Source organism: Microcebus murinus, chromosome 22 (assembly GCF_040939455.1).
Source record: "Microcebus murinus isolate Inina chromosome 22, M.murinus_Inina_mat1.0, whole genome shotgun sequence".
Taxonomy (NCBI): Eukaryota; Metazoa; Chordata; class Mammalia; order Primates; family Cheirogaleidae; genus Microcebus; species Microcebus murinus.
Genome location: NC_134125.1, coordinates 14,948,639 through 14,975,567, shown reverse-complemented (window position 1 = coordinate 14,975,567; position 26,929 = coordinate 14,948,639). Strand labels below are relative to the sequence as shown.

General features: G+C 42.9%; 2 protein-coding genes across 11 annotated transcripts in view; one reads left to right on the top strand and one right to left on the bottom strand.

Moving 5' to 3' along the window:
- Positions 1-18,645, bottom strand: part of GIT2 (GIT ArfGAP 2) — a 48,994-nt gene extending 30,349 nt beyond the window's left edge. For 8 of the 10 annotated variants that reach the window (XR_012914259.1, XM_012756598.2, XM_012756602.2 and 5 more), the window contains exons 1-9: positions 18,449-18,645; positions 13,891-14,024; positions 12,229-12,341; positions 11,493-11,598; positions 8,758-8,844; positions 8,506-8,636; positions 5,309-5,403; positions 1,225-1,270; positions 70-121 (exon numbers count right to left, since the gene is read on the bottom strand). Coding sequence is in view for 9 of the 10 variants with exons in the window: in XM_012756598.2 (XP_012612052.2) it covers positions 70-121; positions 1,225-1,270; positions 5,309-5,403; positions 8,506-8,636; positions 8,758-8,844; positions 11,493-11,598; positions 12,229-12,341; positions 13,891-14,024; positions 18,449-18,500 (816 nt within the window). In the remaining variant the exon portion in view is untranslated. The remainder of the gene's footprint in view (positions 1-69; positions 122-1,224; positions 1,271-5,308; positions 5,404-8,505; positions 8,637-8,757; positions 8,845-11,492; positions 11,599-12,228; positions 12,342-13,890; positions 14,025-18,448) is intronic. The other 2 variants (XM_012756599.2, XM_012756604.2) reach the window with 1 other exon arrangement.
- A 3,021-nt stretch (positions 18,646-21,666) lies between these two features.
- ANKRD13A (ankyrin repeat domain 13A) overlaps positions 21,667-26,929 on the top strand; it is a 33,295-nt gene continuing 28,032 nt past the window's right edge. Inside the window, exon 1 of the mRNA XM_012756619.2 lies at positions 21,667-22,076. Within this exon, the coding sequence (XP_012612073.1) occupies positions 21,981-22,076 (96 nt within the window). The 5' untranslated portion in view covers positions 21,667-21,980. The remainder of the gene's footprint in view (positions 22,077-26,929) is intronic.

Sequence of the window (26,929 nt, the reverse complement as noted above, 5' to 3'; positions counted from 1 at the left end):
CACTGAGAACAAGTACCAGTAGGATACACTGCTCCCCATACTGGAGTTCACAAGTAGAGAGATACTTACAGATTGAAGTTTCTTCTTAGCAGCTTTTGCCAACTCAGACAAATCCAGGCTGCTAAGAAAATGTACAAAACTAATAAGCAAATAAATAAAACCATATTCACGAGCTCTGTAGAAGATTAAGATAGCAAGGGATAAAAATATTAATTACAGTTTGTGGACATTGTCAAAGCCAATCATTCTACAGTCCAATAGAGTCAGTGAGGAAACTTTAAACAATTTAGTGAAAGTTACTCCTTCTAGAAATAACATAATCCAAATAACATATACCGTGGTAAAGAGGAAAATAAAAATTACCTACCAACTAACTAAATGACAAAAGCTATGACTAGGTTAATCTCATAGCCCTTATGTGAGAAGTCATAATTTTAGAAGTATTAAAAAAAAGGCACTATAGAAGAAAATACAAAAAAGGAAGATGCTAAAAACTGGAATTATAAGATCACATCTATAATACCAGCTAATCATTTCATAAACCCTGGACATGATTTATGCAAAGGTAACTGATAAAATAAGGGCTTAAGGTTCATTTCCTGCAGCAATGAACTTGTCTAATCTTAGAGAGAGCAGGGGTCGGGCAAATTATGGCCTTTTTTTGTTCAGCCCATGATTTACACTTTAAAATGGCAGAAAAAATATTTCATAATGTGAAAATTATATGAAATTTGGATTTCAGTGTCCAGAAATAAAATTTTATTGGAACAGACATGCCCATTCATTTACGTAGTATCCACAAATGCTTCTGTCTACCATGGCAGAGTTAAGTAGTTTCAACAGAGGCCGTAAAGCCCACAATGCCTAAGATATTTACTGTCTGGCTCTTGACAAAAAAGTTTGCCAACCCTGCCATAGACAAAGAATATAATCCCTTATAATACAGAAATATTCTGTAAGTATACAGATATAATATACGGTCACAACTGGCTAAAACAATGACAGTATTCCTGATTCCAATTTGCTTATTAGTAAACTTGTTACTTGTGCTCTTTCAAACTTAAGTTTTATATGATGGTTTACTTACAGCCGTCTTATTTCCAAATAGTATAGCCATAAAAGAGAAAAATGTATGGGTTTTGTTAAACATAAAACACAATACGTAAACACTAAATACAACCAAGTTATTAGTGACAGATAAAACTGGTGTTTTAATGGCCTTACCTGTCTGCCATTTGAGGTATTATAAAGTGCTGTCCATTTTTGTGATCTGAAACAGAAACCAAGTCAAAGTTTCATTCATATAAATATTGATAAGATCTATAAAGGAACACCACCATTACTTTCTCAATTTAAGTTTTGCAATTAGTATTTTTACATAGCTATGAGTCACGTGGGAAAACAGAAGTTGCCAGACTAGCTACAAATTCCTGAAGACCTGGCCAATAGCAAGAGTCACATCTTGTTTTCTTTTGGTACAAAGGTCCAGACATTGTTAAACAGAAACCTATGCTCACCCCAATCCTTAGGATTAGTTTGGCCTCAGGATAGCTGATGATCTTCAGCCATGGAAAGTGTTCAAGGAGCTGAGTTCGCTCAGAGCAGGCTTCTGTCAGCTCATCATGTGGGATGGTAGAGCTTCACTGAGCTCTGGTGGCTCACTGGCTCATTCCTATTAATCTATTAGTATAAATCAGCCAGGGCTGGGGCAGGTGGCCTTTGAAGATCAAAGGACTTTGAAGACAGGGACTCCATCTCCTACAAAGCTTACTGATCTAGTCCTAACCTAGCTTCTAGAGGACAATGATTCATGTTCTAATGAATAAAGTCACTAACAGCACTCATATATGGGTTTTTGCGTAAACCTATGTTTATATTTCCTTTGGTAAATACCTAGGAGTGGGACTGCTGGGTTAGACGTAAATGTATGTTTAACTAGGAAGAAACTGCTAGACTTTTTTTCAGAGTAGCTCTATCATTTTATATTCCAAACAGCAATGTATGAGAGTTACAGTTGCTCTGTGTCTTTTCCAGTACTTGCATTGTCAGTTTTTGTTTTGTTTTTTAAATTTTAGTCATTTTAATAGCTATGTTGTGGTATCTCGCTGTGCTAATGGCTCATGATGCTGGACTTGTCTTCCATGTGCTTACTTTTTTGTTATCCATATATTGTCTTTGCCCAGTTTTTACTGGGTTTTCTTACTGTTGAGTTTTAAAAAAATCTTTAAATCTTCTGGATGTAGTCATTTGCTGGATATGTGATTTCTAAATACCTGTATCTTCTCCCAGTCTGTGTCTTGTCTTTTCATTTTCTTAACCTTAGTTTTCTTAAAACAAAAGATTTCAATTTTGATGAAGTACAAATCCATAAAAGAAAATCAACATTTTCTTTTATGGATTGTGCTTTTGGTGTTATATTTAAGAACTTTAATCCAAGATCACAAAGAGTTTCTCTTATGTTTTTTTCTAGAAGTTTTATAGTTTTAGGTTTTACATTTAGATCTATGATCCATTTTGAATTAATTTTTTGCATAAGGTGTGAGATTTAGGTTGAAGTTCATTTTTCTACACGTAGATGTCTGCACACAGATGTCCAACATAATGTTATCAAAAAGACTATCTTTCCTCTACTGAATTACCTTTGCGCCTTGGTCAAAAACCAATTGAACATATTTATGTGGGTCTATTTCTGGATTTTCTATACAGTTTCATTAATCTATGTGTCAATCTTTTCATCAATATCACACTGCCTCAAGTTCTACAGTCTTAAAATTGGCCGGCCGGGCGCAGTGGCTCATGCCTGTAATCCTAGCACTCTGGGAGGCCGAGCCGGGCAGATTGCTCAAGGTCAGGAGTTCTGACCCCATGGCACTCACTCTAGCCTGGACAACAAAGCTAGACTCTGTCTCAAAAAAAAAAAATTAAGTGGTGTGCTTCTTCCCACATTATTCTTCTTTTGCAAAATTGTCTTAGCTATTCTAATTCATCTTTGATTTGAAATTTATTATTTAGTTAGTTAGTTATAGACAGGGTCTCTGTCACCTGGGCTACAGTACAATAGTGTCATCACAGTTCACTGCAACATCAAACTCCTGGGCTCAAGTAATCCTCCTGCCTCAGTCTCCTGAGTAGCTGGGAATGCAGGTGCAAGCCACCACGCCTGACTAATTTTTCTATATTTTGTAGAGATGGGGTCTTGCCATGTTGCTCTGGCTGGTCTTGAACTCCTGAGCTCAAGTGATCCTCCTGCCTCAGCTTCCCATAGTGCTAGGACTATAGGAAGGAGCCATGAAGCCCAGCTTCTGTTTCCAATTCACTGACTTTTCTTTGTCATCTCTATTCTGCTATTAAGCCCATCCAGTAAGTTTTAAAATTTTGGTTACTATATTTTTCTTTTTTTTTTTTGAGACAGAGTCTCGCTTTGTTGCCCAGGCTAGAGTGAGTGCCATGGCGTCAGCCTAACTCACAGCAACCTCAAACTCCTGGGCTCAAGCGATCCTCCTGCCTCAGCCTCCCCAAGTAGCTGGGACTACAGGCATGCGCCACCATGCCCGGCTAATTTTTTCTATATATATTAGTTGGCCAATTAATTTCTTTGTATTTATAATAGAGACGGGGTCTCGCTCTTGCTCAGGCTGGTTTCGAACTCCTGACCTCGAACAATCTGCCCGCCTCAGCCTCCCAGAGAGCTAGGATTACAGGCGTGAGCCACCGCGCCCGGCTGGTTACTATATTTTTCAATTCTAACATTCCTATTTGGTTCTTTTCTGCATCTTCTATTAATATTTCTCTCCTGGGACTTTCTATATTTCTATTTGTTTCAAGAATGTTCACTCTTACTTCTATGAACACAGTCTTAGTAGCTGCTTTAAAATTTCCGATAATTCAAACATTTGTGTCACCTTGGGGTCGGCTTTCCCCTTGCAAATCTGTGAGATTTTCCCGGTTCTTCATGTGTCAAATCATTATGGATAGTACTCTGGACATTTTGAATGTTACGTTGTGTCTGGTTCTTCTTTAAGCTCTATGGAGAATGTTATTATTTTTGTTTTAGCAGGCAACTGACCAGGTGGTTCTGCCTTCCGGGCAGGTAGGGAGAGAATAGATAGAAAAAGAAAAGCAATCAGGATCCCTCTCACATGCCCTTGGTTGGAGATTTAAGTACCTTTGCTACCACTGCTACTGCTGCTATTGCAGCCATAGGTCTGCCTCGGGAATAGGGTGGGAGAGATCAGAAAAAGGAAGAAGGAAGAGGGACAAACCCCAGGGGAATCCCCTTACTCTCTGTCCTGCAGAAGTCCCATTTCCTGCTCCTCAGACCAAAAGGGACTTCTTTGTGCCTATGTCATGCAGTTCCAGGTTTCAGGCTATCTGTCATTGAAGCCATATCAGAAATAAGATAAATAGGACACTCCCCACCAGCTTGATGGTGTTTTGAGTTCCCTAATCTACCAGCTAGGATTTACTTTCTGGCATCCTTAGAAAAGCTACTCTGAGCTCTTGGTCTAGGGTTTTCAGTTCTATTTACCAGGAGACACAGGGTGGGGAGTGCCTGCTCCATCTCACTCACAACTGGAACCACAACAAGGGCTCTGAACTCTATCATACAATCAGGATTGAGAACCACTGCATACATGCTTGTAGATATTATGCACCAGGGGTTGGCAAAGTTTTTCTGTCAAGGGCCGAATAGTAAATATTTTAGGCTATGTGGCCACATGGCCTCTGTCGCAACTACTTAACCTATTCAACTCTGCCATCGTTGTGGGAATGCAGCCATACGAAAGATGTAAATGAGTGGCCATAGCTCTCCTGCAATAAAACTTTATTTAATAAAACAGGTAATAGGCGAGATTTTGCCCACAGACCATGGTTTGCTGACAAATAACCAAGTTGGCTGATGGCAAGGTTCACTTTTGGACTTTTTCCCATTCCTCAGATAGTCGGACTCGTCAAATAACTACAAAGGTTACTGCTTCGCTCTTCCACTCCTAGTCTTGCAATGTCCAAGAACTCTGGTACACAGTCAATTTTGGTTTAATTATGTTCTCTGACTCTTGAAACAGCCACTGCTCTAGAGCTGAAATAAACTTTTAAAAACTAAAAATTCAAGGAGATTTGACCAACTTGCTATCCTTTACATACAGCTGAAAATTCTGCAGTTATCATTTCAAGTAAGAACCCATATTCACAACTTCCTTAAGGATATGTTAAAGCAGAGGAGGTCATAAAAAAATAGGGTCCCAACTTTGTTTTTCCAGAACCTTCCTGACTAGAGGTGTGGAGCAGTTGCTGTCCCTTCACTCACCTGGTTTCCTGCCACAGAGATAGAAGGCTAGTCTGTCCGTCAGTTCGTACTGTATTTCCACGAGGCGTTCTGCCAGCTCCTGGTGCCCTCCTTGCCTGCCAAGAGAAAACAAAGCACCGTTTATAGTGCTTGCCACTCACTGGCTTCAGGACAGAAAGGTACAAAGACGTCTCCCGAGACACCTGAGCAGTTTATCAAACATGATTTTTTAGAATAATCAGCCTTTTTGTGTAAGGTAGATTGAAGTCGACTTTGAGTCCCACCCACCTTCATAAACTGTTTTCACCATCTGAGCTACTCCCTTTCTGTTACAAATGTACAAAATAGAATATTTAATGAGGAATTCAAAGAGTTATGAGAAGGATAAAGCACAACCTCACTGAATGAGGTGAGAAAATAAAATTAATAAATGGTTTAGGGTATAAGTTCTTAAAAATTAACTAAAGCGTTTCTAGAAAAACACAATGTCCAGGCCCCACCCTTGGAAATTCTGAATCAGTAAGGATGGGATGGGCCCAGGCATCAATATTTTGAAGAAGGCTGTATTCGGGTACAGCCAGTCTGACTCTGGATGAGAGAGTACGGTAACTCTCTCAAATCAGCGCCTCAAATCAGGGACAGACCAGCCTAATGAACAGCTCACACCTGCAGCTACTTTTACCTCTTTTTTTCCTTCAATTTCTGTAACAGAGAATATTAAGTTTGCCTTTCTTCATTCATCAAATAAATATTTAAGCTGCTCTGAATCCTTTTAGTAAAAGGCATATAAATAAATTATTACATGGAGAGATTACTACATGCAAGGTACAAATGAGAAATTCCAAGGTAAGTGACGGTAAGCATCATTGAGGGTTCTCTTCCTCTTCCAAGATCCAATCCTAGTTTCAGCCAGTTTCTTTGCCCACTGGTCAAGTCACTACATAATACCCTCCAACCTACCACATAGCTTTGGTTTTTAAGATGCACATCTTTTTTTCCTTCATTTTTTAACATCTGCAAAGTCAGGAAATATCCAATAATTGACAATACATCATAATTTAATTGGCTGAATTTTTTTTTCTTTTTTAGTGCTATGTAAAATCATGTTACCCTGTACAGTCGACATAGGCTTAGATCTCATGAAATACGGCATTCCTGTTGTTATTCCTGACACACTCTGCTCTCTCCGGTCAGGTCTCCTGCTGTGCTGAGTATGCTCTGTCCATCCCTGCCTCCAGAACTTGACTGTGTCTTTCCTCGCACCTACAGAGCTTTTGCTCCTCCTCCACACGTTCAAATTCAACTCACTCATCAAACACCAACTAAAGAAATTTCTTAATGATTTGGGCCACAATGAAGAAACTCTATCTATGCTTTTTAAGACCACCTGTCCATTTTGGCAATGCATCACATATAATCTTGCCTCATTTAACTCTTTCAGGCATTTATGAAGCATCTTTTCCAAACAACCAAGTTTCGTCATTTGACCCATTTTATCCTCTGTGGAACAGTACTTCACAGTTAATAAAAGTAATTTGGAAAAAGAAGGAAAGATGACTGATCTTCAGTCATTTAAATGATATGCAACACTAACTTACGGATTTACTTATTTTTCCAGTATTTCATAGTGAAAATTTTCAATAAAGAAAATTTTAAAGATTTTACAGTGAGCACTCAGATGTCCACTACCTAAAACTTACAGTTAATATCTCACTATACTTGTTTAATCACATGTCTATTCATAGCTTTGCTTTTAGGTTCAAGCAAAGACTAAGAGTATTAAAAAACAGAAGAGTGGGTTCTGTAATTCTTTTTTTTTTTTGAGACAGAGTCTTACTCTGTTGCCCGAGCTAGAGTGCCGTGGTATCAGCCTAGCTTACAGCAACCTCAAACTCCTGGGCTCAAGCAATCCTGCTGCCTCAGCCTCCTGAGTAGCTGGGACTACAGGCATGCGCCACCATGCCCGGCTAATTTTTTGTATATATATTTTTATTTTTTTATTTTTTATTTTTTATTTTTTTTTGAGACAGAGTCTCGCTTTGTTGCCTAGGCTAGAGTGAGTGCCATGGCGTCAGCCTAGCTCACAGCAACCTCAAACTCCTGGGCTCATGCGATCCTCCTGCCTCAGCCTCCCGAGTAGCTGGGACTACAGGCATGAGCCACCATGCCCGGCTAATTTTTTTTAATATATATTAGTTGGCCAATTAGTTTCTTTCTATTTATAGTAGAGACGGGGTCTCGCTCTTGCTCAGGCTGGTTTCGAACTCCCTACCTCGAGCAATCCACCCGCCTCAGCCTCCCAGAGAGCTAGGATTACAGGCGTGAGCCACCGCGCCCGGCTTGTATATATATTTTTAGTTGGTCAATTAATTTCTTTCTATTTTTAGTAGAGACAGGGTCTCGCTCTTGCTCAGGCTGGTTTTGAACTCCTGATCTTGAGCGATCCACCCGCCTTGGCCTCCTAGAGGCTAGGATTAGAGGCGTGAGCTACCACACCCAGCCTGTAATTCTTGATATTTGATTTGGACTCTGACATAAAGGATCAAGTAAAAAATTAGAAGCTAACTAAGTACACTGGTTTGTGATTCTACCTTTCCTGACTTTGTCAGGCTGAGCTTACTTTTAAAGAGGTTAAATGTTTGTTTTTTTCTTTTTTTTTTTGAAACAGGGTCTCACTCTTGCTCAGGCTGGTCTCAAACTCCTGAGCTCAAGTGATCCTCCCGCCTCAGCCTCCCAAAGTGTTGAGATTACAGGTATGAGCCACTGTGCCTGGCCAGATTAAATGTTAATCATATACAATTTAGCTATGTAACAATGAATTATACCCAGGCCGGGCGCAGTGGCTCTCGCCTGTAATCCTAGCACTCTGGGAGGCCTAGGCGGGCGGATTGCTCGAGGTCAGGAGTTCGAAACCAGCCTGAGCAAGAGACCCTGTCTCTACTATAAATAGAGAGAAATTAATTGGCCAATTAATATATATAGAAAAAATTAGCCAGGCATGGTGGCACAAGCCTGTAGTCCCAGCTACTCAGGAGGCTGAGGAAAAAGGATTGCTTGAGCCCAGGAGTTTGAGGTTGCTGTGAGCTAGGCTGATGCCACGGCACTCACACTAGCCTGGGCAACAAAGTAAAACTGTCTCAAAAAAAAAAAAAAAAAGAATTATACACAACATAAAAAATTCTAAACAGAGACAGGTAGCAAGAACGTAGGACTCTCACCTTGCGTAATCAACAGGAGTTTTTCCACTGGAATCTTGTGTGCCTGGGTCTGCTCCGTATACTGCCAATAATTCAGCCTGTAAAATCTGTCCTGCTTTGGAGGCAACATGGAGTGGGGTATTTCCTTTCTCCTGAGAATCATTAATAGAAAAGTAGACAAAAATAAAAAAGCAAATTAAATAAACTAAAGCCTACATGAACATAACTCACTTAGTTTCACTTTAATATCTGAATCTATTCATGTTTTCTTACAGGATGAAAGAAGTTGGCTTGTGCTCCTAAAGATAATAGTCTCAAACAGGTTTCAAGATTCCCCGTTCTCACACTTGAATGGAGTTGCTGAAAAAAACAAACAAAAAAGGAGTATTTGTTAGAAGTATAAACAAAGAAGTATTAAGGCAGCTGGCAGACCATTTTACACTGGCAACATATAATTTTTATTTGGCTCAGTAAGGTGGCTGGAGCAGTCTCTCCTTTGCTGGTCACAACCGCACGTGGGCTGCAAGGCGGGGTCAGGCCCATTTTACTGATAAACAAACTAGGGCTGTAAAGGCTGACCTGCCCCAATGCACGACTTGTCCAAGTAAGTGGCACAACCAGAACTTGAGTGACAGGCAGTACTGTACGAGGTGGTTGCACATGGCTCTGAAGCCTGACAGACTTGAATTTCCAACCATACCTCCCTGAAGCCATGTGACCTTGAGAAAGTCCTTGAAGCAATCTGAACCTCAGTTTCCTCATCTTGAAAACACTGATAATAATGCTACCCATTCACAGGGCTACTGTAAGGATTCAATGATATAACAAAGAATATTATTGTTAGTTGCTGTAACTGAACCTAGAGCTTTGGGATTTCAAATTCTACACTGTGTAAGCTATAACATTCTGCCTTATACCATAGTCTCTCCACCATACTTTTCTTGGCCTGTACATGATACTTTCAGGGGACTAGGCCTGTGACGTACCAAATTCTGTACTACTGTGGAAAAGCTCTTATACATTTAGAAGACGAGCTGCCTTCCTTCAAGTCTAATCTAGAATTGTCCAAGATGCAATAACCCTTATTATAGGAATGGAAAAATCTACTCTAACATCTACATTTAAATCTTATTTTATGGGCCCAGCATGCTTCCACTGCGCCACTCTGCTCACTTAAGTCTTATTTTGATTAATTTTTTAATATAGCTTTTATTTTCCTTAAGAGATGGGGGTTTTGGCAGCACATTCGGTGGTCCTGTGGATCTGTCTCTTGCCTCGACAGTATTTGGACGGAACAGACCCGGGACTCCCTTTCTTACAGTCTCCAACAAAAAAAAAAAGAGATAGGGTTTCACTATGTTGCCTATGCTGGACTCCTGGGCTCAAGTGGTCCTCCCACCTCAGCCTCCCAAGTAGATGGGACTATAAGATGTGCACCACTGTGTCTGGCTATTATTTTTTTAAATTTTGGTTAAAAAAACCTACTGCATACCAAGTTTTCTTATTCATTCATTCTTTATTTTATTTTATTTTATTTTATTTTATTTATTTTGAGACAGAGTCTCGCTTTGTTGTCCAGGCTGGAGTGAGTGCCATGGCGTCACCCTAGCTCACAGCAACCTCAAACTCCTGGGCTTAAGCAATCCTTCTGCCTCAGCCTCCCGAGTAGCTGGAACTACAGACATAAGCCCGGTTAATTTTTTCTATATATATTAGTTGGCCAATTAATTTCTTTGTATTTATAGTAGAGACGGGGTCTCGCTCTTGCTGAGGCTGGTTTTGAACTCCTGACCTCGAGCAATCTGCCCACCTCGGCCTCCCAGAGTGCTAAGATTACAGGCGTGAGCCACCCCGCCCGGCCTTCTTCTTTTTTTTAAATTTAAATTTTTATTTTATTTTTATTTTCTTAATAGAGACGGAGTCTCGCTCTTGCCCAGGCTGGTCTCCAACTCTTTAGCTCAAGTGATCCTCCGACCTCGGCCTCCCAAAGTGCTAGGATTATAGGCGTGAGCCACCATACCTGGTCTTATTAATTAATGGAAGCAACAATTATATACATATCTATGTACAATTTAAAATTCTGAATTGTGAGTGCCCATCCTCTGTGTGAGTGAGCATTTGTCAAAAGCAGTGCTTTGAAATTATATGCTCATTTCTTATGGCATCTCTCAAAAACACGTAAGGCCCACAAAGAAATCCATCTACTCATATTACAAGTATGATAAACCATTCTGTGCACTATAACTTTAAGTCACACATTGCTTTCTGAAGATTCAACTCAGTCTGCAGCCTGGAAACCTGAAAAAAAAGTTAGCCCTCTTCCTTTGGTACTTTTTCTAGTCTTTATTAGAAACAAACTTTTTATTCCCTTTTAGAAACAAATTCTGAGATGATTGAAATACAATTTAAAAACCATATTTGAGGCCGGGCGCGGTGGCTCACGCCTGTAATCCTAGCTCTCTGGGAGGCCGAGGTGGGCGGATTGTTCGAGGTCAGGAGTTCGAAACCAGCCTGAGCAAGAGCGAGACCCCGTCTCTACTATAAATAGAAAGAAATTAATTGGCCAACTAATATATATACAAAAAATTAGCCGGGAATGGTGGCGAATGCCTGTAGTCCCAGCTACTTGGGAGGCTGAGGCACGAGGATTGCTTGAGCCAGGAGTTTGAGGTTGCTGTGAGCTAGGCTGACGCCATGGCACTCACTCTAGCCTGGGCAACAAAGTGAGACTCTGTCTCAAAAAAAAAAAAAAAAAAAAAAAAACCATATTTGAAAAATGCAAATAGTTTTCTAGATACTTATTTTTCCTTTTTGTCCTTATACCCCTACTGACATGAACAGCTGCCATTCGCATTAAGATAAAAGAGAAAACCAATAGCAAAAAAAGCTGTTATTACTTAATATACAGATGAGTTTTTGTTTTTCTTTCTACTTTTATATTTTTTTTCAAGTAAAACAACATGCTGTCTTGGCCAGCTCTTTGAGGGGTTTTAGAAGGTGTGACCCACCTTACTAAGATCTTTGGCAGTCACACTATCATCATCCCGGCAGGGCAAGCGATGGACAAACGCTAACATCTGATACTTGGCTCTGATGAATTCCGCTTTATTAGGACTGGTTTGAAAACAAAAACAAAACAGTTCACTTGCAGTTCAGATGCGACATTCCCCATTCTTTGTACTGTGAAAAGAAGAGGAAGTGACCCACATCCCCTACTGAAGAATAAAATGAACAACGCTCAAGTCAGTTTTAGTAGTATTTAAAGACCTCAAGTCTGAAAACATACATTAGGCATTATAATGGCTAGGACTGCAGAATATCTACTTTTTATAGTATCTTTCTTCTCTGTGTAATTTTCTGAATTGTCCTAACAACCTGGGAGGAAGTGGCATTTAGTCCCATCTCATAGGTGAGGCATCTGGCAGACTGGTGGCCCAGAACCCAGATTTCTGGTCTGACGGCCTCTTGTTTGAGTAACTAAGTTTAAATCTGATTACATGTACAGCCTCCAAGCCTTGGTTGGTACAGCCTGGAGAAACCATTTACTCCTGCTGGGTAACCGAGCAAAACAGATGGGCCTGCCCCGCCTCATTCTACATCTCTGACAGCAAAGAGCCCAATGCACAATGGGGGTAACCACCTCCTGTGCTGCCCTTGAGGAGGCTGATCAAAAATAGCTGCACTCCTGTCACTGGGCCCCACTTGTTATGAAGAAATAAAAGTATTTATAAACATTCCACTCACTGTACTTTATCCTGTGGATTAGCTTTACGTCTTCCGCTCATAATAGAGGCAGGGTCCAGCAAAGAATGCTCCCATATAGAATTAGCACCGTTATTATACAATGTTTCAACCATCTAAAACCAAGCAGTGGGAAAACATATTTTAATTTCTTTCCAAAAATATTCAATGGGAATCAGTAACCTAACCAGGAAAACAAAGCCCATTACAAACACTAAGATGCTTGGGATATCACTCAATAACATTATTTTCTGATTTCAAAAAAAGATGATCCTTATACAGGATTCAGGCTTTGACCAGCAGGATAGCTAAATGCCTAAATGGGTTTGATTGCATTGTTCTTATAGATTATTAAAGAAAAGTACTTTGACACTTCAGGGCAGTGTTTCCCAAGCCTGATCAAATACTATTTTCAAGAATCCTAATAACCCTTATACTGTCTATTCAACTTAATATTTTTCTTTAAATCCACTTTTTAAAACTTTTATTAACAGTTATAGTTTGATGTGCTGTAGTTTTCTTATACACATTAAAATAACATAACCATTAAAATAAATATCTGAGTATTACCTACATCTGTCTGGAGTACCACTGGTGGTTCATGTACCACACTTTGGGAATTTGGGAATTGTTGCTTTAAGAGTTAACCCTGGCACTTTAAACTACTCATTTCTGGACTCTATTCAGATTCTATAATGTAATCTGGCTATGTAAATGCAGACAGACCTGAAAGCAGTAAACACCTACTTTCACATGAAAATGAGCTGTTAGAAATGTCTAAGCAAAAGTTATTAATAAATCATATCTCCTAATTTCATTTCAAAGCACGACTCCTAAAACAGCCCCATCTGTTTTTTACATTAGTGGAGATATTTTCACATCAGTGATCCAAACCCACTTGTTCTGGTCCCTTGGATCATGCTAACAAGTTTAAGGGACATGTTGTGCAGCTGCCACAGATTTAGTGAAGTATGCACTCAAGACAAATGAAGGCAAAATGCATGCTTAATCCTGAATTCCAAGAGAATCTGAAGAATACGTACCCCAAAATAGAAGTACAGGTAACTTGACATTGGACACAAAATAAAACAGAGAGCCCATTTAACTCTGTTATACAGAGTGTTAGGCATGCAATCAAAACACATTAACTTGATTCGGTCTTTCTGACTAGCAGCAGGAGCTTTAAGAAAACTTAAGATGTTCCAGAAATTTCTAAGGAATCCCAGTCCAAGCTTCTATCAAAGCAGGAAAATATTTTCTGAAAGTATTAGCAGGTAATCAGAAATAAGTACATTAACGGAAAGTTTCTCATTCAGTAGCTTTTGGAAACAGTCATCATGGTACATGGAAATGATGGACTATTTAAAAACAATGGCTGGTGACAGTCCAGAAAGTTGGCAGTGCAACATTACTAAGACATTTGAATCACTATCTATCTATCTATATAAAGTTGAGCTTTTGGGACAAGATTTATGTTACGAGGGGGAACAAAAACCTTAAATGATTAATTCAATACAGATAACACTTGTACATAGCATTGAAGGGCACAGCACCTTTATTCAATCATGATTCAAACAATTTTGTAAGATTTAAGAAGTATAGCCGGAGAAACTTTAGTTGCTAAAACATAAATTATAAACGGTGAGAAGAATTCTTATCCTTTACCTGAAGCAGTGTGGGAGGCCATGGTGTGTGTTTAAGATGCCTTACTTGGGAGATATGGCGTCCTAGACTCCGATGGACACTGCAGCACTCATCACATATAAAAGTTCCCCTATTTACTGATGCCCAGGAAGGATCTGGAAAGAGAATGAAATCTCAGTGGCAAGGATACCGGTTGGTTGTTACACTGCCAGATGGCAAAAGACAACTGAAGTTTGATTTTTCAGAAAAACAAGACATTTTTATTGTTTTAGTATGCTTGTCAACATATCAAGCTGAGATCTTGTCTGATGATACTACCTACCTTGGCTGATTAAGTACGATGTTAACTGAGACTAAAAATATGAGCTGAAGCTGCAAATAACCAGTTACCTTCTTTCTGCTTCAGGGCCACAATTCGTAGCTCTAATGTGGCTCTACCATCTCAGACACATGAGACACATGCTCATTCAATGTAAGAGAAGCAAATTGAGAGGGCACAAATGAATCATTTCGAATCCATTTCCACAAACAGCAAGATAAATTTTGACAGTGAATTAACCACATAGCTTTATCTGAAGTAAATGGTGAAAACACTGCTGCCAAAATCCACTGCTACAAATCAACACGCCTATACGCTTAGCAGAAAGCTTCAAGTGACAGAACTAAAAAACTGCTCAGCTGCTTATGGCTCTGAGGACACGGAAAGCTGGCCTCTTCTAGGAAATGTTCTATGGTATCTATCAGTTGTTTCAGATAAACTATCGAGTCCAGTCCTGTGACTGATTTGAAAGAAAAGAAGTTGTAATAACAGTGGCTTCACAGAGGCAAAGATGTAATATAAAAATGAGTAATATTTTTAGTGCATGTTTTATATAATACTTTTTTCCTTTGAAGTCACAGAACTTCATTAGACATCCTTTGAAATAAGGAATAATTCATATTTGGTAAACAGGATGGATAGGGGTAAGTAAACTGAGCACTTAGAAACTCCAAATAGAGAAAAACCTACATTTCAGACTCACAAAGGAGTGACAAAAGGTGCCACTCAGGCTGCCTGGTTTACATTTTAAAATTCTTCAATGTCTATAAAAATCTCTACAATGCATGTACACCATCTTTACCATTTTAAACAGTTTATTCAAACTCTTTAAACCATAAAATGAAAAGTTATGGAATTTTGATGAAAGACAAATTCTGGGAGCCAGAGAGCATGGTGGTTAAGAGGGTTGGCTCTGGAGACAGGCAGTCCAAGGTTTGCACCCCAACTCTGCCACTTCTGTGGGTGATGGGAATAACAACATCCTAAGACTATAAAAAGTAAAGTACCTTTCATATAGTAAGTGCTCAGTAATGTCAGCTGTCATATCTTTTCTAAATTGTTTTCTAAGTATTCAGATATTTTCAAGAGCCTACTGAAATTCACAATCACTGGAAAAAGTCTTTGATTGGAAATACTCAAAACATTGAATGTTTCATGGGAACACTGTACCACTATAGTGGAAATCTCAGCGGAGTTTTCAGGTAGCTGAACTCAGAATATGATGTATTTAAAATGAGCTAGATTTGTTTTTTGTTTTTGTTTTTTTTTTGAGACAGAGTCTCGCTTTGTTTCCCAGGCTAGAGTGAGTGCCATGGCATCAGCCTAGCTCACAGCAACCTCAAACTCCTGGGCTCAAGCGATCCTTCTGCCTCAGCCTCCCGAGTAGCTGGGACTACAGGCATGCGCCACCATGCCCAGCTAATTTTTTCTATATATATTATTTGGCCAATTAATTTCTTTCTATTTATAGTAGAGACAGGGTCTCGCTGTTGCTCAGGCTGGTTTCAAACTCCTGACCTCGAGCAATCCGCCCGCCTCGGCCTCCCAGAGTGCTAGGATTACAGGCATGAGCCACCGTGCCCGGCCTAGATTTGTTTTTTTAAAGAAGCACATAAAATATTTAAGAAGATGTGATAATGGTTAAATGTTTGCCATGAAATAAAACAGAAACGAAATAACTGAATAAAGTATAACTCTCTTCAGTACTACTATACCATTCTAAAAAGCAAAGATTGGAAACATCAAGATGAAGGGTTCCTACACTGATACATAACAGCATTGCTTTCTACAGTATGGTTCTACCATTAATGACAAAGAAAGACAGTCTTGACGGTATTCTTGGAGGAAATTAAACAGGAATAAGACAGCAAGGAATTAACACATATTAAGAGAGGTTCTCAATTAATTACTTTAACATCATGGATCAGAATCCCATGGTAAAAATATTAGAAAGTTAACAACATAATAAAATAAATATTGAGTTTGTATGAATGAGGGTGGGTGAAACCCTTCAAATTTATCTAGATGCTTTATTCCAGGGATCCATGAACACTGCAAACAGACTGCAAAAGATGTCTGTGACTCCCCCTGAGAAATCTGACATAAATTCAGGGTGAAAGAGTAAGTACATGTGCATTTTCTGAGGAGATGGCTTTAGCATTCAAAGGGGTCCCTAACCCTACAGGTAATTCTTTCACTAGGGCTTTGCAGAAAAAGCAGCACAAATTTTGAGCACGAGCTGCTCAAGTTCAAAGAACATTTCAAGGTAGCCTAATTATATTGAAAACAGGAAGGAAATGACTCAAGTCTCTGCAGATTAGGCTAGGAGACAACAACTAAAACAATACAATGGAAGAGAAAATGTCCTGAAATGCGTGAAATGCCACAAAAGTGCAAGATAGTATTTAGGGTGGCAATGGAGAAACAGTTTTCCTTTGCCCCATACCTCCATGGAGAAGTTAAGAATATGCAATCCAAGAGGAAGTTAGAAGCTAGACACACGTGAATCAAACAGATCACAGAAAGTTCAACTAAAAACAGACAAGAAAATAAGGAAGTGGAACAAATAACATTTTTAGAGAAAACGATGGAGTTTGTATAAGACACACTAACTTGGTTTATAAAACTCTTCTTTTTAAACTCCTCCATCACCCCCTTCCCTATCTTCAAAGGAAACTGGTAACACCACCTGCACTATACAGGCCATGAAATAACTACATAAGACTTGAGTTATCACAACAGCACTATCTAAAATCCGTCTTCACTTCCAAATGACAAGATGAAGAACAGAACAGTTGCAAGGCCACTGGTGTTCAATGACTTAATTAAGATTGTTTATTGGACGCTATTGTGCCAAGGAAGCCATGTTACCTCTCTATAACTTCAAACTCCAAGCAGATAAACCCAACACCTAAAAGAGCATATAATCTCTATCTAGAGAACTCTCAATCTAGTTCCAATTGCTAAACCAGAATTGATCTCTAAACCCAAATACAATGTATGAATGTTCAGACATTACTATGGAGGAATGGTTTTTGCCCCTCTATGCTCATTTTGCCAGTGATTTTGTGTTTGTTTAAACTGTAATTAACGTATGATTAACACAGTCAACCCAGCCAGGCAAGGTGGCTCACATCTGTAATCCTAGCACCATGAGAGGCAGAGGTGGGAGGATGGCTGGAGCTAAGGAGTTCGAAACCAGCCTGAGCCAGAGCGAGATCTCGTCTTTACTAAAAATAGAAAAAAAATTAGTCAGGTGTGGTAGCCAGCGCCTGTAGTTCCCAGCTACTCCGGAGGCTGAGGCAGGAGGATCGCTTGAGCCAGGAGTTGGAGGTTGCTGTAAACAAGGCTGACACCATGGCACTTGCCCAGACAACAGAATGAGACTCTGTCTCAAAATAAATAAATAAATAAATAAATAAAATAAATAAAAAATAAAATAAAATAGTCAAACCTAGCTTTAAAGGACTGCTAGGATTCTATACTAGATAACGTAATACAAAAAAAAAGAAGAAAAAAACTTAGATGAGATGATCCTAAGAATTTTCACTGAATCTTCCTAACGACTTAGCGTGGTACTCCCGATTATCCCCATAGAAAAAATGAGGAAATCAAGACCAAGTGAAGTCACCAGCCCAAGGTCACCCATAGGCAAAATCTGGTTTGAACCCAAGCCGTTTTAATTGCCAGACTTGAGACACGCACTGCCCAAGTGTTCGCTGGAGCACCCGGACCTCCCGGAGATTCTTCCCAGTAGAGAGCTGTCGGGATGTCAGGAGCGGGGAAATCCTCTACCGGGCAGTCTGGAGAGTCTCAGGGAGTATCGCTCACCATGGGCAGGGCCCCCAGGCGGGGCGGGGGTTCGGTGGAAAGTGACACCTGCAGCCTCCGGGGGCTGCAGCCGGGAGGACGTTCGCATTTTACTTCTGTAATCGGCCTTCCTGTGCATTGCCCAAGCCCCTTCCTGTCAGGGGAACGTTCCCGGCCCCCGCCGCCTCCCTAGCCAGCTTGGGACGGAGGGTACGCGAGGGAAGGGAGGGCCGAGCCGGGACGGGAGGGTGGCGGCCCCCTGCCCGCCCGGCTCTGACAGGCCCGGGACGGGTCCCGCCCCAAGGCCGCCCGGGGACTCCCTTCGCTGCAACCCCAGCCGCGGGTGGCGGCGCTCGGCTACGGGAACCCGCCCGACCCGAGGGGGCGGCCCCGGGGCAGGGGTCCGGGCCAGGAGAGCAGAGGGGAGCGGGCCTGGCCGGTGCGACTCACCCGGCCCGCTGCAGTCAGCGCACACCTCGCTGCTCCGGAGCCGTTTCGACATGGCTCCCGCCTCCCACCTGCCGGGAACCAGAGGCCCCGGGACCGCGAAGGGAGCGGCGGCGACGCTTCCGCTCTAACGGGTCCCAGCGGCGGCGCTGGCGGCGGCGCTTCTTTCCTCAGTGCCTCGCAGCCTTGGCGCAGCACGCACGCGCGGGGAGGTACCCTTCTGCGACTGTCAGGTCACGTGACCGGAAAGGGCAGGCTGCCCGGTCACCATCTTGAGTGAGGGCAAGAGACTGGCCCAGCATCCTCTGACCTACCTTAAAACCTTGAATTTGGGTCTCTCTCTCTGGCAGAGGCTCCCCTCGTCCCAGCACTGATACCAGCAAAATCTATGACCAAGCCGGGCGCGGTGGCTCACGCCTGTAATCCTAGCACTCTGGGAGGCTGAGGCGGGCGGATTGCTCAAGGTCAGGAGTTTGAAACCAGCCTGAGCAAGAGCAAGACCTTCGAAACCAGCCTGAGCAAGAGCAAGACCCCGTCTCTACTATAAATAGAAAGAAATTCATTGGCCAACTAATATATATATAAAATTAGTCGGGCATGGTGGCACATGCCTGTAGTCCCAGCTACTCGGGAGGCTGAGGCAGAAGGATTGCTTGAGCCCAGGAGTTTGAGGTTGCTGTGAGCTAGGCTGACGCCAGGGCACTCACTCTAGCCTGGTCAACAAGCGAGACTCTGTCTCAAAAAAAAAAAAAAAAAAATCTATGACCAGAATGCTGCAGCCACAACGTCCCTGAGGCAATCAGTGGTTAAGTCAAGTTCTTTCATTCATTCCTTTATTCAACAAATATTTATAGAGCCCCTACCATGTTCCACACACTGTTGCAGACCCTGGAAAAAGAATAGTGAGCAAAGAAGGCACATTTCCGGTCCTTGTGAAGCTTATATTCTACTAGGGTAGATGTACAATAACATAAGTAAAGTAAAAATATATTAGATAATTCCTTCAGGCTTCACTTTTAATCTCATCTTCAAATGAAAATAACGTGTTGCTTGCCTCTAGTCCATGATTTGTTTTTGTGTGGCCTGCTACATAAGAATGATTTTTACATTTTTAAAGTGTTGCAAGAAGAAGAAGAGAGGGAGGGAAAGAAAGAGGAAGAAGAATATACCACAAAACTTGTATGTGACCAACAAAGCTAAATATCTACTATCTGGCTAAAGACAAATGGAATAAGTTATGGGAAAATGTGCAATGCCTGCTCTGTAGTAAGCCTTCAATAAACAGTAGCTCCTGTAATTATTAATATTACCATTATTTTCTAATTATTATTTTTTCATATACCTGGGATTTGAGAATAAGAATAGCTAACCTAATTTACAGGGTGGTGTGAAATAAACACAATGAAATTAGGTTAATCAGTGTGAAGGAGAAAACAGATGTGACCCTAATACTAATGAATACTTACTGTGTGTGTTACATGTAAACACAACTATGATCTCCATTCAGCAACTATTAGATGCCTATTGTAGGCTAGTAGTATTGTGGGCCAGTAGGACTTTGAGTTTAGGTATCTTAGTAAACAAAACAGATGTGGTCCCTGCCATCACGGAGTTTTCAAACGAATGAGATAGAAGAGATGTTCGATAAACATTGGATCATGAAGAGGAAGAATATTAAGTTGCACAAGTCATTTGAAAGAATAAGTGCTGGAAGAGGCCTCAGAAGCACTGTTCTTGGGTCCATCTCCCTCTTGTGATAAATGTGTGATGTGAAAATAACCACATAATTCCCACACATTCCATAGTTACAGCCTCTGGGTGCCATCCTGTTTTGATTCCAAAACTCACAGATCTTCTGGGCTCCACACGTGTGGTGAATGAATTAGGCCAGGATTCTTGAACAGCTGTTGTTGCAGGCATCTGAAAAGTTGGATATGCAAAAGCTGAGAAGGCAGAACGAATGTTTTCAGGATGAGCTGAATAACTTCTCCCAGCTATGTGGTCTAGTTGTGAACAGCTGAGCTGAAGCAGCAGCAAAAAGCTCAAGTGGATGAGTAGCTGCTGTAAGATGACTTGATTCTTCATTGGGTCAAGGAAGCATAGTGCCTGAGGTTGAAACTCAAAGGATGAACTTCATATTTGCACACTGTGGTCCAATCTGGGTCTTACATATTAGTCCTTTCAGCCAGAACCTGAGTCATAACCCAGTTTGGAGTTCAGACAGAACAGTGGCTCTCAACTGGGGTGGATTTTTCTCCCCACGAGGACATTTGGCAATGTCTGGAGATATGTTTTGGGCAGTGTTTCTGACATTGACTGGGTAGAGAAACCAGGGACACTGCTCAACATCCTACAAAGCAATGGACAGCCCTCACACAAGGAATTAGATGGTTCAAAATGTGCAGAGGCGGCCGGGGCGGTGGCTCGCGCCTGTAATCCTAGCACTCTGGGAGGCCAAGGCGGGCGGATTGCTCCAGGTCAGGAGTTCGAAACCAGCCTGAGCAAGAGGGAGACCCGTCTCTACTATAAATAGAAAGAAATTAATTGGCCAACTAATATATATAGAAAAAATTAGCCGGGCATGGTGGCGCATGCCTGTGGTCACAGCTACTCGGGAGGCTGACGCAGGAGGATCGCTTGAGCCCAGGAGTCTGAGGTTGCTGTGAGCTAGGCTGATGCCATGGCACTCACTCTAGCCTGGGCAACAAAGCGAGACTGTCTCAAAAAAAAAGTGTCGAGGCTGAGAAATCCTGAGCTATATTAATAACTATCCCCTTGCTATGCAAATACTATATTGGAAGTCACTTTTCCAGGACTTAAGAGTTCCTTCTTTAAAATTGTTTGGTGTTGCCCGCTTCCAAAATGGCTTCTGACCAATCGTAGAAAGATCTGCCCTGATCCAAAAAGGCAGCCGGGGAGTCAGTAGCTGGAATGGTTTGGTCCCGGCCCTTGTTGTCACCCCCTGACTGCGGGGCCAATGGAAGAGGCCCAGTTGTGGGCCGAACCACTTGGGGTGGCCGGAGCAGGGGGAATGGAGCCGGCGACAGGCAGACGGAGCTTTCCACGTCGAGATCCTCGGCCGCGGGAAGAGCTGCAGCTCTGGCCTGCGGGTTCCGCCGGGTCTCCGGGTGTGAGGCGGCGGCGGGCGGGGCCGGGCGGGCTCCGGGCCGGGCCGGGGCCGGGGCCTCGCCTCCTCCCGCCGCGGGCGCGCTGGTTCGCTCCGCGCACTTCCCGGTGTGGGGCAGTTCGGGCGGCGAGAGTCGGTTCGCGAGCTGTCAGCGCGGGCGGGAGCGCGGCGGGGCGCGGGGTGGGCGCGGCCGACCCGCTCCCGCAGCCGGCCCGCGACCCCGGACTTCCCGCGCGCCCCGCACCCTGCCCGCTGGGCCGTCCGGCCGCGCCCCGCGCCCCTCGCTAGCTCGCTCGCCTCGTTCTCTCGCTCGCCGGCCGCCGGGCGGGCGGGCCGGCGCCGGAGACCCTGCCGGGGCCGAGGTTTCTGGCAGGCGGGCGGCGAGGGCCCGGCTGCGGCCTCCTCGACATGTCCTCGGCCTGCGACGCCAGCAGCCACTTCCCGCTGCACCTCCTGGTGTGGAACAACGACTACCGGCAGCTGGAGAAGGAGCTGCGGGACCAGGTGAGGGGCGGGGCGGGCGGAGGTCGGTCCCGGGCGGGGACCGGGGCAGTCGGGGGTCGTTTCGCTTTTCTGAGTCCATTTCCAGTCCTCTGCCGCCGGAGCCGCCAGGCCCCTTCACCTCTGCAGTCGTGGGACAGGAACAATAATAGGACGTGTATTGAGTGCTTACCGTGCCCGGGGCATTTTGTACTTCTTCTGTCTTAACCGTTCTAGTGACGCCGGGAGGTAGGGGCTATTATATGATTACACTTGCAGGAGAAGGAAACTGAGGCCCAGAGGGGTTACGAGCCTCGTGCGAGGACGACCCAGCTAATAAATACGAAGTCGGGGTTTTAACTGAGGCTACCTGTCCCCAGAGTGCTGTCTTCCGCTCTGGGCTCGACGACTTAAGGACAGCACACACTCCTCCTGGCTGTAAGGAAGGGCTTGGTTGGTTTGGAGTGTAGGTTCCAACTCGCCCTGTGACCTTGGGCAAGGCGTTTTCCCTCTCTGGGCCATATAAACTTATCTGTAGAATGAGGATGTTTACTGATGTGGGCAAAACCAGTACTTGACTATATTGATAGGTCTGGGGTGAAGCCCAGGAATCAGCATTTTAACAAGCTGCTCAGAGAGGCTGATACATAGTAAAGTTCGAGAATATCACTGGTACTCCAACTCCTTAAAATCCCTTCCTGTTTTTAAGTGCTTTGATTCTTTGTCTTTTTTTCCCCCTTATTTTCTATCTTTTCTTTTTTTACTGCAAAAGCCTTGTGAATGATTCTTTGTCTTTTATTTATTGCTGTCTCTTTATTTTTATTTGTTGATTTATTTTTGAGACAGAGTCTCGCTTTGTTGCCCAGGCTAGAGTGAGTGCTGTGGCGTCAGCCTAGCTCACAGCAACCTCAAACTCCTGGGCTCAAGCAATCCTCCTGCCTCAGCCTCCCAAGTAGCTGGGACTACAGGCATGCGCCACCATGCCTGGCTAATTCTTTCTATATATGAGTTGGCCAATTAATTTCTTTCTATTTATAGTAGAGACGGAGTCTCGCTCTTGCTGGGTTCGAACTCCTGACCTGGAGCAATCCGCCTGCCTCAGCCTCCCAGAGTGCTAGGATTACAGGCATGAGCCACCGCGCCCGGCCCTATTGCTGTCTCTTTAAAGCAATGGTTCTCAGTTGGAGGTGATTTTGCTCCCCTTCCCCCCAACACACACACATTTGGCAATGTATGGAGACATTTTTGGTTGTTCCACGTGGGGAGTGGGTGCTACTGGGAGTGGGTAGAGGCCAGGGATGCTACTCAGCATCCTACAGTGCATAATAAAGAATTATCTGTTCCCCAAAGCAGTTGAGAAACCCTACTTTAAAAGAATCCCAATAATTCTGGGAGGTATCGATGCCCTCAAGTTACAAGCTAACAAACTTAGCAGCTAGGATAAGGATTTATAATTACACCTCAAATCTGGTATAATTGTTTTTGTTGGTTTCGTTTGTTTTATCCAGCCTGTTAAAGACCTGGTTTTTGAATGGCTCAAAATTGACCCTATAATTGTCAAGAAACTTTAGGCATAACCACTTTAGGTGTAGTGGTTCACACCTGTAATCCTAGCACTTTCAGAAGCTGAGGCAGGAAGATCTCTTGAGGCCTGGAGTTTGAGACTAGCCTGAGCCACCCAGTGAGACCCTGTCTCTACAAAAAATAGGAAAACTAGCCTGCCCTGGTCATGCACACCTGTACTTCCAGCTACTCCAGAGGCTGCGGCAGGAGGATCACTTAAGCCCAGGGTTTGAGATTGTAGTGAGTTATGATGCTGCCACTGTACTCTAACCTGGGCAACAGTGTGAAACCTTGTCTCAAAAAAATAAAAAGAATTCCAGGCAGGATAAAAACTTTTGTTAAGAGTCATTTTCCTGGGGCCGGTGGCTCACGCCTGTAATCCTAGCTCTCTGGGAGGCCGAGGCGGGCGGATTGCTCAAGGTCAGGAGTTCAAAACCAGCCTGAGCAAGAGCGAGACCCCGTCTCTACTATAAATAGAAAAGAAACTAATTGGCCAACTGATATATATATAAAAAATTAGCCGGGCATGGTGGCGCATGCCTGTAGTCCCAGCTACTCGGGAGGCTGAGGCAGAAGGATCGCTCGAGCCCAGGAGTTTGAGGTTGCTGTGAGCTAGGCTGACGCCACGGCACTCACACTAGCCTGGGCAACAAAGCGAGAGTCTTTTTTTTTTTTTTTTTTGAGACAGAGTCATTTTCCTTAATTAGATGACAGGGCAACTACTTAAGAGTTAAGGAGATATGACACATGTCCCCAGACTAAATGATTCACCATTCGGCATTCCAGTATACCTGATAATTTAATTCCCTTTCTATGACTAGACGTGGCTCAGAGGAAATCCTCCATTTTACTCTTAGCTCTGTCTCTAAGGCTCACCTGGGACACTTTCAAAATGAAAATAACTAGTTCTGGTTTTTATGTGTCTGCTGCTTTTTGCATCTGCCACTTCCTCAGTGCTGTGGCTGCCCAGCTTGTGAAATGTCGAGAGAAAGTATAATGAAAGTCACAGAATGAAAATCCTATTTGACAGAGAGTTTCATCATCATTAAACAATAATACCTGCTCTTTCAATACCGATTTCTGAAAACAGCAGGCTGTCTTTTCATTGGAGGTGAAAAAAGGAGTTTAAATGTTTGATAAGACAAGAATAAAGGAAGTCTTGATAGATAATCTAAAGTGTGACATAGTTGAGGTATCTCTTTTTCCTGCAAGCTGTGATAGAAGTGTTCATTAAGAGTTCTTTGTGCCTCTCACCTTGAAAACATTAAGGGCATTCGTGATTAGGGGAGTATAATTTTGCAGCAGATTTTCCTAGAGTAAATTGGTCCTTAATGCCCTTGACAGGAGGTCAGGGAAGAATATTTATACTTGCTAATTATTCGGTTTTGACTTTATTAGTTGTTATTAATACTTTGGATCATCTCACGGTATACCAGTTCCCTCTGAGAAAGAGACAGGTGAAATGTATTCATAAAGAACGTCTTGATTTTGGAAGCTTAACATTTGTGACCACATATGTGACCTGTGCAGTTGCTTGAAAGGGCCCCATATTTGGTTTAATGTTTTGCCGTCACTGTCTTGAAATTCTATATCTTTGTGGGGGTTTTTTGTTTGTTTTTGAGACAGAGTCTCACTCTGCTGTCCAGGATAGAGTGCCGAGGCGTCAGCCTAGCTGGCAGCAACCTCAAACTCCTGGGCTCAAGCAATCCTTCTGCCTCAGCCTCCCTAGTAGCTGGGACTACAGCCCTGCAGATTATGTAACTAGTTCAGGGTCAAAAGTGGATAATTGATGTCATTAAAATATGGGGCAGGGCCGGGCGCGGAGGCTCATGCCTGTAATCCTAGCACTCTGAGAGGCCGAGGCGGGTAGATCGCTAAAGGTCAGGAGTTCGAAACCAGCCTGAGCAAGAGCGAGACCCCCTTCTCTACTAAAAATAGAAAGAAATTAATTGGCCAGGCATGGTGGTGCATGCCTGTAGTCCCAAGCTATTCGGGAGGCTGAGGCAGCAGGATCACTTAAGCCCAGGAGTTTGAGGTTGCTGTGAGCTAGGCTGATGTCGGGGCACTCTAGCCGGGGCAACAGAGTGAGACTCTGTATCAAAAAAAAAAAAAAAAAATACAGGGCAGGAAATATTTTGTTGCACTCACATTTACTGAGATCCTCTGTTGATTATGAAATAGCCGCTCACCTCTGTGGCACCAGGGCAGTTGGGTTTAATGGTCAGCAGTAACGCTGATTAACTTGTGAGCTAGGGCATGTTACTTATCCCCTCGGAATTGTGTCTTCCTCGGTATAAAGGGGGAGAGTAACACCAAATGATTAGTATTTGACCAGGCGCTGTACTGAAGCGTATTATGTGCAGTCTTAGAGATTTAATGATTTAATTGTCACACCAGTCCTCTGGGGTGAGTGCTACTATGATTCCCATCTTACAGGTGAGGAAACCAAGGTGAAGAAAGGGTCACTTGTGTGCATAGCCAGTGGCTGAGATAGGATTGCAACCTGCAAAGTTGGACTCTGTCCAAATCCTATATTCTTAACCCTTCCACCACACATCTTTGAGTAAAAATGCCTCCATTTGAGGATTGTGGAGAATAAATAAGGAAGACAGTGGACCCGAAAGTGCAGGCACACGGCCATGGGAGCAGCTGCTGCTATTACTATTATAATCATTTATAAACCTGGGAATCACACTTCTTTTATGTATGTTCCAATTTTTCTGCAAGGAACACGTAGTGGTTGCACAATTAAAAACAAAAAGTTGCTGTCACCCCAGCCATAGTGCAGGCTGTGGCCCTTAATGTTTTGTTTGCCAGTGAGTTTCTGCTGTCACGCAATTGAGACTCAAAGCATGCACACTGATAGCTGTAAGATTTTTATTTTGCTCCAGGAACAGCAGCACAAAAAGAATCAAGTTTATCCCATGAAGAGGATAAGCACGTGTTTCTCAATGTGCGTGAACCAGCCCATCCCCACAGCCATGCTGATAGCCAGTGTTTGTGTCACTTTGCCAACCAAGAGATTGTTTCAGGTCTTCATTTGCTCAGCAGAGGCATTTAATAAAGTGCCTCTTAACCCATCAGCTCTTTCATGTTCGGTGAGGCCTTGAAGTTGGTTGTTGAAATTGAAACTGTTTGTGCTCTGGTTATGTCATTTGTCACTTAGCTAGAGAGGTCTGTTAAACTCCTTTGGCCTTCTTACTGACGCTGGGAAAATGACTGAACACTTAAGCCGGTGCATGCAGTGGTGAGTCAGTTCACCGTAGACAGGGGAGGGAACCCCCTGGGACAGAGTGAGGTGGGGGGTGGCCTAT